A 12,291-nucleotide genomic window follows, 5' to 3' on the forward strand; every position below is an offset into this window, starting at 1 on the left:
GCATGCATTGATATTATCAACTCTGTCGCATTTCCAAATGTAGCATTTAAAAGACCCCCAACTGCATAAACAACCAACAGATACAGTTAACATAGTTTCAATGTTATCAAATAGTCTTAAACCCCAAATCCACAATAGTCGCATCACTAACATTCCATTGATGCATATCAGACAATCATGATAGTTGCATTTACATCTAAACTTGTCTCGTATAACTGCGTTCTTTTCTTTCACCCTTCCTCTTACTAAATTATTCACGAGCTAGTACCTCATTTTTCTGAAAACATTTTTCTTCCAGCTATAGATTATAAAAATGGCTTAACATCTACCATAAAAATGTATTTTTCCCTATACAAAATCATATCAACATAATGATCTTAATGAGAGAGGTAGAGAGCATAACAAAATTAAAGCCTGATCCTCATCTTCAACTTTCACATTTTCAAATGCAGAATAATCTTAATAAACTCGTCTAGATGAGATTTAATAGGTGCACATTCTTGTTAATGAGGTTAAATAAATATTATGGAGATCATAGAAGATTGTGGCTATATTGTAATTATATTGTACCATATATAAATATTTTGAGTTTATCATATTTAGTTTGATTTGGTTCTATTTAATGAGAGAACATCTCACAACAAGGGCATGTGCTAACACCAGTAATGGTGATGTCGGTTCTACCAAAATTTGGGTGGTGCTGTCAAAATTTTTCAACTACCTTTGTGGTTGTGACATCTTTTGTTTCACTCAGGGCACGGAACGATGTTATATATTGTGATGAAGGAGTTGGACTGGGTTATTGATTAGGTTTCGGTTATTGGGCCTATTAATGGGCCTGATGTTGGGTTTCATATTTTTAGTGGGCTTGTTGTCTTTGGGCCAGATGCTAATGGGTATTTATTTTGAGTTGGATTGGGTTATTGATGGGGTTTGGGTTAATGGGCCTATGGATATATTTGTATTGTGTGGTTATAGATGGGTTGAATTTATGGAATGGGGCTACTATTTGGGCTGCTTAAAAATAATAATAATAATAATAAGACATGGAAGAGTAGACCGTTGAGTTTTGGTTGCTCGGATGATAAGCTAAAGTTTTGGATTTGAGGAGGAAGATCAACATTGGGTAGTTTTGGATTCTCAGAGGATGATCATTTTGAGTTTTTTTTTTGTGTATACTGTTTGGTGGGATTTTTTTCAACTGCAGCATGTAGGTCAATGATATATTATTGGAATTTTGGCCGGTGTATTGGTATTAGAGCTTCTGTCAGTTCGACTGAGTTCTCCCGACAAATAGAGCTCACTGTGTGTGTCAGCACACTTTGTGATTTTTTTTTTTTTTGAAAATTCTTCTTGGGCAATGAGCTCTTTGGAGTGTTCTTGGAGTGACTTTGGAGTTGTTCTTGATTGTTTCTACATTATTTTGTTGTTCTTGGTATCTCGTCGTTACTAGTATTCATAGTTGGTTTCTTTGGTTTGGATTTCTTTTTCGTGAACACAAGTATTGTTACCGTCGCTGTTCAAGATTGCAAATTAATGCCTTAAACATCATCAATATTAGGGGGTGTTAATGAGGTTAAATAAATATTATAGAGAACATAGAAGATTATGGCTATATTATAATTATATTGTACCGTATATAAATATATTGCGTTTACCATATTTAGTTTGATTTGGTTTTAGGTATTGAGTCCTAATGAGTATATTTGACAATTATGCCATCTGATTGTTATATAAATGTTCTTTCAAATACAATCTGCTGGAGAGGGATTTGATCATGTATGGACTAACCAACTTAAGCCATTACGCTGCAGCTGACATTCCATAGCAACCCCATGTAGCATCTCATTTGACAATGACAACTAAAACTACACAATCTGCCCCCTCCAAGAGATTGCCTTTTCCACCTTTGGGCATGTTACTAGCAAATCCTCTTTATCCTTTAGGACCTTAAACAACATTTGTTGAACTAAAACACTAAATTTTTGCAGATGTCCGCCATCAAGTTTCTCAATTTCATATTTAGTAACCACTAAAAAACTAAAACCATCAAAGAACTCGGCCCAGGTACCCTTGTTACACAAGCCTCAAAATTGGATTCGAGGTATAAAGAAAAAGGAACAAATGGAATATATGTGGTTCGCTACTAGGCCTATGTCCATGGTAAGGGCGAGGAAGAAATTTGTTACTCAACAAAGAAGACTAGAAAAGAGTACTAGGAACTCAATTCCACTCTCAGAATACCCAAGAAATATTTATACCAAATGAGAATGAGATACTAAAACCTCGCCAAAAAAGATAGCTCCTTGTGACTATCACTCCAATTGAGGTAATTGCAAGGTACAAAGTAGGTTTAAATATACTGTATATAGCATAACAAATGGGATGACTAACTAATAGACTTATGATGCGAGACAATATAAACCATAATTGACATAAATGTAGAGATTCTAAGTCTGATAAATAAAGGTTTAAATTAGATGAAATTGAAGGCATTTGAAGAATTGATAAATCATGATGAGGATTTGAGGAAGTTGAAGAAAAACCTGTGGGTCCAGTGTAGAAAGCCAGCTGCCTACATTAAGGGAAAAAACAATAATCATATCGATTTATCATCAATCAATCCAACAAAAAGTGAAAAAGATGAATAGAGATCTATATTGTGCAAGCTAATTACAAGCAATAATCCAAACTAAAGCCACTCTATATAAATCGACATTCTTCTTGAAAAGAAAAAAAAAAAAAAACACTTTATTGTTGTTTGGTATCCTTGAGAAAGTTTTTTCACTCACAAGTCTCTGTTCCTTAATTGTAAAATCGATCTTTCACTCCTCCTTAGTTGAACAATGACGAGCAATCATTTGCAAAAGAAGAGTAAATTGTTCAACGTATATATTAACATATGCCTCTAGACCTATCCTTCTGCTGATACCATGCATTTATATTAGATGTTTAGAATCTTACTCTGTAGCCCAGCCCAAACGTTCTGCCAGTGGAATGATGCCTAATAAGCTTAGAAAGAATACCCATCCCTGAAATTATACAAGAAATACATGAGATAAAGAAATGCATCTTGTATGTTAAAAGAACTGGCAGCCAGAACAAAATTGAAACTCACGTGATGGTTTGTTAATTTATCTACTATTATTGCTAAAGGGCCACAAGATGCCAGCAAGTTCAATTTGCTGGAAAACAAAACGATCTTAATACTGTTAAGTGTGCTATTTAATATATATTTACAACCAAACTCTTCCGTTCCAAAACCAAAGAAAGATCTGCGAGGAGCTACATCCAGAGAACATGTTTTTCTATCCATTGGCTGAGACGTGACGAGGTTCTCGTCTTCAAGCTCCATCACTGATCTTCCATCTATCGGTTCCATCTGTCGAAACATTCTTTTCATCAGACATCATTAAAAAGATATTCCATATTTCAGTATTTTAAAAAAATCAATAAATCTGCATTATTCACAGACTATCTCTAATTTATTGAGCCATAAAATAGCAGAGAAATGGTGTTATCAATTATTATCACAGTTATTGATCACAGCTGATTGTGGACTCTAACTGGTTTATGACCATTTAAGGCAATTGGGAACGCAATGAACTCATCTGTTCTTCACATATAATGAATGGTGAAACAAAATAGTAACGGGTATCTATTGTAAGAATTTCAAGTTGATATAAAGGATCACCCATCTAAATTACACAGAACAATAGTGTGTAGGTAGAACTTTGCAATACTAAGGAAATAATATTTATAATCCATTCGTTGCCATATGCCATACTCAGGTAAATTTTCACCCAGTTGCCATTGATTAAACATTAGTTGCCATATGACATACTCGGGTAAATAATATTTACTCACTTTTCAGTATCTGCCTGCTGGGAAGAAGGGGAAATCTCTGAAGGGAAAAGATAATTTTTTTTAGAAAATACCTCAATATGAGAATTGATCCCTGCCATGTGTGAATGGTTATTGGCCATCCACTACAATTGCTGTTGCAGATGGAGAAAAACAAACCACGTTCCCATTTCCAAGAATGGGCATAACCACTCCACCGCCCAACCGCCACACAACCGCCGAGAAAATTATTCAAAAACCTAAATCTTAACAAATTACAAAAAACTGTAAATCAATCTTGAATTATAACATAAAACATAAATCTTAAAATACTAATATCATAAATTACAAAGATAATGGTTTAAAAAGAATCAGCCCACTTCGATTTCCCCGAGAATTCCGCTCTGACCAACAAAATACAATCGGATGAGGTGGTCTAGGGCGAAAGTCTTACCTATTGACTGCTGCTACATACCGATGTGGTGATTCGCGTGACAGCAAATTTGTCAAACAGTCGGAAGAAAATAGAGTTTTAAGGGGTGAATAATCAAACCATCATAAAATTCATCGAAATTTCATGTCTATGTTTTCATATGTGTCTGTTCCTTTGAATTGAATTTTTTTTTCTTTGTTATTTGGGCGAGGTTTGCGCAGAGGATGTCAAGGAAGGGGTGGTCTACGAGGAAAGAGACAGTTAAATTAGTTATTCTCATTCAGGTTAAATCGTGTGAGATGAAACTTCATTGTCGGAGTATTGATATTCATAAAAGTATTAAAGAATAGTCCCACGGATTCCGATTCCAATTTAGACGGCTTTAACATGACAAGACCATGTTTGATATGCCCTTTTTCCATGGAAAATGAAATTCATTTTCCACCAATTTTTTATGTTTGATAGCAAAAATTTTACATGGAATTCGTTTTCCGTCTTTTCTCTACACATGTGCATTTTCCATGATTTGGTGGAAAACCAATTCTCACCCAACTTTTTTTTTTTTTTCCCCCAACAATGTGAACAAAATTTATCAACAATTTTAAAAAAAAAAATTATTTTTAATTAACAATTTTCAAGAAAAACAAAATCGAACGAACACCAAAATATAGATGATTGTTGAATTTTGTTGGCAATAGAAACAAATTCTAGGAACAATTGTAGAAGTGAATATCTATTAAATTGACAATTTTCATGAAAAACAAAGCTAAACGAACAACAAAAGAAATTTTATTTTAACATTTTTCTGGTGGAAAATTATATTAATCAAACACTATTAATTAACAATTTCCTTCAATTCATTTTATTTCCACCCAAATTTCATCTTTAAAATCAAACAAACCCTTTAGTGAAATTTACCCTTTTTTAGGGGTATTTTAAGCCTTTGTTTATCAATCATTCTATTTCATTTTATCATATTATTTTTTTACAGTACCATTTTCAACTATACATTTTTCATTAAAATAATATTACACATAAATTTTAAAAAAATTCTTTTTTAACTACACATTTCGACATCAATCACTATTATATAATACACTTTTTGAAATTAAAGGGGCACAAACGGGCCCTAAGTTTGGCTTGGTCAAATCATTCAATTTTCATTTTGATTTTTGAACAATTGAATATTTTCATAATAGTCTCTTGATTGTTAAAAGACAAAAATACTCTTAAATATATTATACAATTACAAAATATTGTTACGTTTAAAAGATGTTATCACCATTTTAGTTAACAAGTGAAAATTAAACACTTACAATCTAAAATTTCAAAATTAGATAACTTTTCTTATCTGTTTATTTCAAAACAAATAAAATTTATCTCATCTCTCATCCGCTTCAATCTCAAAATAAAATTTTAAAAAAATTCTTTTTTAACTACACATTTCGACATCAATCACTATTATATAATACACTTTTTGAAATTAAAGGGGCACGAACGGGCCCTAAGTTTGGCTTGGTCAAATCATTCAATTTTCATTTTGATTTTTGAACAATTGAATATTTTCATAATAGTCTCTTGATTGTTAAAAGACAAAGATGCTCTTAAATATATTATACAATTACAAAATATTGTTACGTTTAAAAGATGTTATCACCATTTTAGTTAACGAGTGAAAATTAAACACTTACAATCTAAAATTTCAAAATTAGATAACTTTTCTTATCTGTTTATTTCAAAACAAATAAAATTTATCTCATCTCTCATCCGCTTCAATCTCAAAATCTTAGTAACTTATTGAACACCGAACAAAGAAATATTTTTTTATATCAATCACTTCGAATCGATAAGTATATTTATTTATGTTTAACTTAGATTTGTACACATTTTAATCGATAAATCTTATTTCGACATAGCAATACTTGTAGATTTTTTTTTCCCAAATCTATAAATTTTCTAAGTATGAACAAGAAAAAAATTCATTTGCATGTCGAGACCGGTCGGAGTAACAACCAACTGTTATGGTCGGCCGTAATAACCAGCTGTCACAGTTGTAACAACCGCGGACAATTAACAAGCCATTATGGAAATATTGCTAGGTCAAATGGCCCTTTGTGGAAGATGGGGGTAGTTTCGGAAAATGGTATATAAAAATCTATTTGAATTTTTATCTTTTATTTTTTTTTAGACGGTCAAAGACCATTGGGAAAATATTATTGGGTCAAATGGCCATTTCCATGTATTTCCTCATGTTTTTGTACCATTATAATTTGTTAACAAGAAAAAATATATATAAATTATGGCATAGTGTCATGGATGGCATTTGCTCCTATTTGATTTTGCTAAAAATCATATGTTAAGTAAATTTTGATAAAAATTAGTGAAATATTTGATTGCACTGTTGATAAAAATTATGAATCTGATAAAATATATAGTTAAAATAAATTATTGACTTTTACTTGAAATTGTATCACATTTTTGAGATAAAAGAAATGGGCGCTTAATTTGGTATGAACACCCGTTGCCAAATAAAAACAGTTTGACGATGAAACTATGGTGTTACAAAGGTTGCATGTTCATTTATTCTGATAAACTGTTTTTGTGAGGGCTTCTTTGAGATATTATTAACTATTCCTAGAATTTAAGGCAATTTATAATTCATTTTAGTTCATTGCAAGAGCAATGTCGTAGCGGTGGAGTATCCAATGGGATGACACTTTTTGACTATGTTCGTTTCATGGTAGCCTTTTTCCCACTTTGTGTTTTCACGCACTCATGTGTTCCTTGCGACCTCATTGCACATTCTTGAGTACAACTATTAATCGTGCTACAGATCTTTGATTATTGCAATTGGAATTTGACATGCTATTGTCATATTTACAGATATAAACATTAACAAACATCCCTCAACCCTATACTGAAATTAAATATGTCACGATAAAAATTAATAAAATACAAATTTACAAAGCCAATTATTTAAAGGCACAATTATCATTGCAAGAAAAAAATTCATTTGCATGTCGAGACCGGTCGGAGTAACAACCAACTGTTATGGTCGGCCGTAATAACCAGCTGTCACAGCTGTAACAACCGCGGACAATTAACAAGCCATTATGGAAATATTGCTAGGTCAAATGGCCCTTTGTGGAAGATGGGGGTAGTTTCGGAAAATGGTATATAAAAATCTATTTGAATTTTTATCTTTTATTTTTTTTAGACGGTCAAAGACCATTGGGAAAATATTATTGGGTCAAATGGCCATTTCCATGTATTTCCTCATGTTTTTGTACCATTATAATTTGTTAACAAAAAAATATATATATAAATTATGGCAAAGTGTCATGGATGGCATTTGCTCCTATTTGATTTTGCTAAAAATCATATGTTAAGTAAATTTTGATAAAAATTAGTGAAATATTTGATTGCACTGTTGATAAAAATTATGAATCTCATAAAATATATAGTTAAAATAAATTATTGACTTTTACTTGAAATATTTGTTTGCACTGTTGGTAGCCTTTTTCCCACTTTGTGTTTTCACACACTCATGTGTTCCTTGCGACCTCATTGCACATTCTTGAGTACAACTATTGATCGTGTTACAGATCTTTGATTATTGCAATTGGAATTTTACATGCTATTGTCATATTTACAGATATAAACATTAACAAACATCCCTCAACCCTATACTGAAATTAAATATGTCACGGTAAAAGTTAATAAAATACAAATTTACAAAGCCAATTATTTAAAGGCACAATTATCATTAAATAATTTATATAGTATGAGTCATTAATTTAGATATATATTTTTTTGTTTTGAAAATGATTTGTTCAATAAATACACAAATCATAAATTATGGAATCCAGTTAATTCATTTTAAAATTCACTGTAATCACGTAACAAACAAGAATTAACATATATTCGAATTTTTTAATTTGAATTCTTAATCACTACTGATACATATACATATTTCTATATTATTTAAATTAAATGAATTGATCTATAGCATTCTTTTTCGACAAATAAATATAAAATGTAAATATTTCTTCCGATATTATTTAAACTAAATCTTATCTTCATTCATTAAAACAATTCAAAACAATTTCTATATTATAAGTACAACTTCACTTCTCGATGCTATATATTAAACGTCTGGTGTAGTCCTCATATGTTTGTTTATTTCAAACTGTCACGTTTTCAAATTTTAATAAAATAAAATAATGAGAACTAATAAAATAATCTTATATTCCATTACAACCATATCTTTGTATTATAAATGAAATTTGAAAGTAATCTCTATATCTTATGTCAGTGATTATACAGTAACGTATGGCTATTTAGATAATAAGGTATGGTTGTTGATGCGATTTTACAATGTAAATTATTTTATTTGTTTTAACCATAAAAAAAAGTTCCATATTCAATTTTTCCTTTTTTTAGTTTATTTATCACATCTATATTTCATTTTTTACAACTGACACATGAACACATAAATACTCTAACAACGTCCTTCCAACATCGTATACTCAACACTAAAATATTTATTAAGCCACTATGTCTCAACTTTTTTTTTTTTATAAATAGACTAACACAAAACTTCAGCTTCACATCTGCAACTGCAAAAACACAAAAATTATCGTTACCATTTAGAGTTTCCATACTTTAAAAAATTCTAACTTCTACTCATACTGTCTTCTTCTTCTTCCTACATATCAACAATTGTTATAACAAAATGGCTGCACCTCATAAATTCATTCTACAAATTTCAGCTTCAAAAACCAATTGGTCAGTAAAAGTGATCGTCGTAAGAAAACAATTCCCAAAGACTGCTCGGAATTCCAATAGCCGTTATCAAAATCTTACTCTCATGGATTTAGAGGTACAAATATAACTCTCGTTTCAATAAATTTTTATACGTGTATACTTTCTAAATGTTCTCATCTTTTTCTTTTTTTGAACAGAGAAAGAAAATCACAGCAACAATGTATGATGCCAATATCACTGCACTAAACAATCAGTTCGAACTTGGAAAAACAAACATTGTGTCAAATGCAACAGTTAAAGATTTCAAAAGTGAATTTCGGAGTTTTCCTGAACAAAAAATGTGGAATGTAACAGGAAGAACAAATGTTGAAGAATTAAATGAAGACAATTTGAATGTCATGTTCTCAAAATTTGAACTTACTGCGTTTAAGTAAGATTTCTACTGCATTACATTTAAACAAATCATTTCATATAACATTTCATAATTTATTTTTTACGTACAAATTTATTNTTCAGGAACAAGGTACATAATACATGGCTAAAAAAAACACATTCTTTAGGATAAATGCTTTTGTACAATTTGAAGACAAATCTGGTTCGTTAGATGCAGCCATCATAGGAGATGCAGTAGAAGTGTTACTGGAAAGTAGCGCCAATGACTTCATGAACCATCTTCAGAAGGTAAAACATCATGTTCAACATCCTTCGAAAATGCTTTATTTCTTAACAACAAACATGTCACTCTATTGAAATATATTTCGTCGACCACAAGAAGGTATCAAAGAACTCAATGACGTTATCAAATTGGAAAGTGATACAAAGCTACTCTTTTACCTCAAGGCAACAGAAAGTGCCACGACCCACCTGAGTACCACTTTGAAATCATATTCGTGTTCAACTTCTCCACGGCAAATCAAGTTGAGTCATCAATTGTTACAGAAGATGTAAACAAGCAAATTGAAATGGAAAAAAAATTCCAACAACAAAGACGTAAAAGGTAAGAACAAGGTGTCCGGACGACCTGAAGACATTTCCACAACTACTGAAGAAATCAATCTACCTCATGTAAAAAGGTCTCTCTTCCAACCATCAAATGTACCTATTGAAGCAGAGTCAAAACCCAAAAAAAGGACTCACACAGGCTCCAAAACCGATAACCAAACCATTGGGACCACCTCAAAAGAAAAACATGAATGAATAACATCTATGATACTTTTGCGACTACTTTTGTGACAGTAGACAATAATTAATGTTCTATTTTGTATTTCTAGAAAAAAATAACATGATATGTTAGGTCATTTAAATTTAGTATTTGTTAAAGAATTTGATGGAATATGGCTTAATCCTATTTATATATTATGTGTAGGTTACAATCAATGGAAGATACAAGAACAAATAAAATAAGCAGGAAAAATGACTCAATTACATCAAGGTAAAGTTTGGGGACTAGAATACAATAATTCAAAAGTTGAGTTGGACCAAAGAACGATGAGTTGAGGACACTAAGAGTCAATTGGAGTTGAAGAGAAGCTAATGGGACAAGAAATTTTGGGAGAGGACCAAAACACACACTTCAGAAAGTTTAGGGACCAAATTGCAAATTGGCCCTTGAAATAGTTGAACTGTGCGTACGCATAGGCTTGTAGGTCATGCGTACACACGATTGAAAAATTTAAATTCCGAAACTAAATTGATGATACTATGCGTACGCACAAAAATGTACCATGCGTACGCATGGTTCAATTCTGACAAAAAAATTCTGTTTCCTTATTTTGTTTTGGAAAGTCTTGGTTTACAATTCTTTACACGGTATTTATACCAAAAGTCGACAAAAACAAAAAAAAANAGTCTACTAATTGCAATGAAACGGATAATATATTTTTTTGTTAAAACTTAAAAATATATTAAATTCAAATTCTAGCAACGAGATTTAGCCCCTGTTTGATCGTCATTATTTTATAAAAAAAAGTTTAAATAGTGATTTTTTGAAAAATATATGAAAAAAATTTTGAGTTTATGTGTGAAATATTTTATTGTATAAATTTATTATTTAAAATGATTACGAAAATTAAAGAATTTTGTTTTAAAATGGGACAAAACTAAGCTTCATTAAATTCAAATTTATAGTGAACAATAAAAGACTTTTTCAAAGTTTAGTTGCCAAAGTTCAACTATATCAAAGTTCAAATGGCCAAAATTCAACCACATTAAAGGTTAGTGAGCAATGGAAGATATTTTTCAAAATTTAGTAGCCAAAATTCGATTATCTCAAGTTTAATGTTTTGACGAGGCGCTACATGTAAATTCCGTTAGCCACTTCAACCATCTCAAAATTTAGTGAGCAATAGAAGACATTTTTTAAAATTTAATGGCTAAAATTCTACTATCTTAAAGTTTAACATTATGACTGGACGTCATATGTACATTCCGTTAGTCATGTCATCAATTCCGTTGAGAAGTTTGAGACAAAAGTTAGGCTAATGAGTAATGTATAATTTTTTCAAAATTTTGTGATCAAGACTTATAATTTTAAACTCCAGTGAACAATCGAAAATATAGATACAAATTCAGTGACCTTAGGAACAATTAGCTCGCCATATGGACACTCGTGCAGTGGCGTGGGCGAATATAAGAAATCTCTATTAGAACCCGGTAGAACCCATCCTGTTACACCGTCTATATAACAACGCCTGTTTAAATTATAGTGACAGAGCAACCGCAGGGCACAAGCGGATCTTGCTTTCCTCAACTTCTACATCACCAAACTTGGAAGGTAGTTTCAGATTTATTCCTATAAAAACGGGTTTATATGTTGACTTCGCACTCGAAATGATTGTCGGGAATGATTTATTTTCAACTGAACCTCGATCTCAGATTATCGTCTTATAGCTGCTTAGAAATTTTTTTTTCCCCAAAATTGTTGTTTCTTGATGGTAATCTTCCTCTAGCAAAAGCGTTTTCTCTTGAATTTTTGATGTGGCTGTTTATGGTTTTCTCCCAGACCGGCACGTGTAATATGTGAAATACCCGGGACCAAAATCCACTAGACCTTAGGTGGCTTTGCCCTTGATTTCATTGGAATTAGGAAAAAGTTACCCTGGAATTTTGAATATGTTTGTCTAAAAATGAAGTTCAAGCTTATAATTAAAACTAGAAAAAAGGGCTTCGTAAATAGTAGTTTAATGATAAGTTCTGGATCCTCAATTTGGATATCTATACTAGAAGGGACCAGGTCAGACATATGTTTT

General features: G+C 31.4%; 1 protein-coding gene across 1 annotated transcript in view; it reads right to left on the reverse strand.

Moving 5' to 3' along the window:
* LOC111380921 (vacuolar cation/proton exchanger 2-like) overlaps window positions 1-4,586 on the reverse strand; it is an 8,658-nt gene extending 4,072 nt beyond the window's left edge. The window contains exons 1-6 of the mRNA XM_023004589.1: window positions 4,298-4,586; window positions 3,939-4,109; window positions 3,119-3,382; window positions 2,965-3,032; window positions 2,547-2,575; window positions 1-61 (exon numbers count right to left, since the gene is read on the reverse strand). The exon at window positions 1-61 is cut by the window's left edge and continues 283 nt beyond it. Coding sequence (XP_022860357.1) covers window positions 1-61; window positions 2,547-2,575; window positions 2,965-3,032; window positions 3,119-3,382; window positions 3,939-3,986 — 470 coding nt within the window. The 5' untranslated portion in view covers window positions 3,987-4,109; window positions 4,298-4,586. The remainder of the gene's footprint in view (window positions 62-2,546; window positions 2,576-2,964; window positions 3,033-3,118; window positions 3,383-3,938; window positions 4,110-4,297) is intronic.
* Window positions 4,587-12,291: the final 7,705 nt, after the last annotated feature.

This window comes from Olea europaea, unplaced genomic scaffold (assembly GCF_002742605.1).
Source record: "Olea europaea var. sylvestris unplaced genomic scaffold, O_europaea_v1 scaffold2231, whole genome shotgun sequence".
In the NCBI taxonomy this organism is placed as follows: domain Eukaryota; kingdom Viridiplantae; phylum Streptophyta; class Magnoliopsida; order Lamiales; family Oleaceae; genus Olea; species Olea europaea.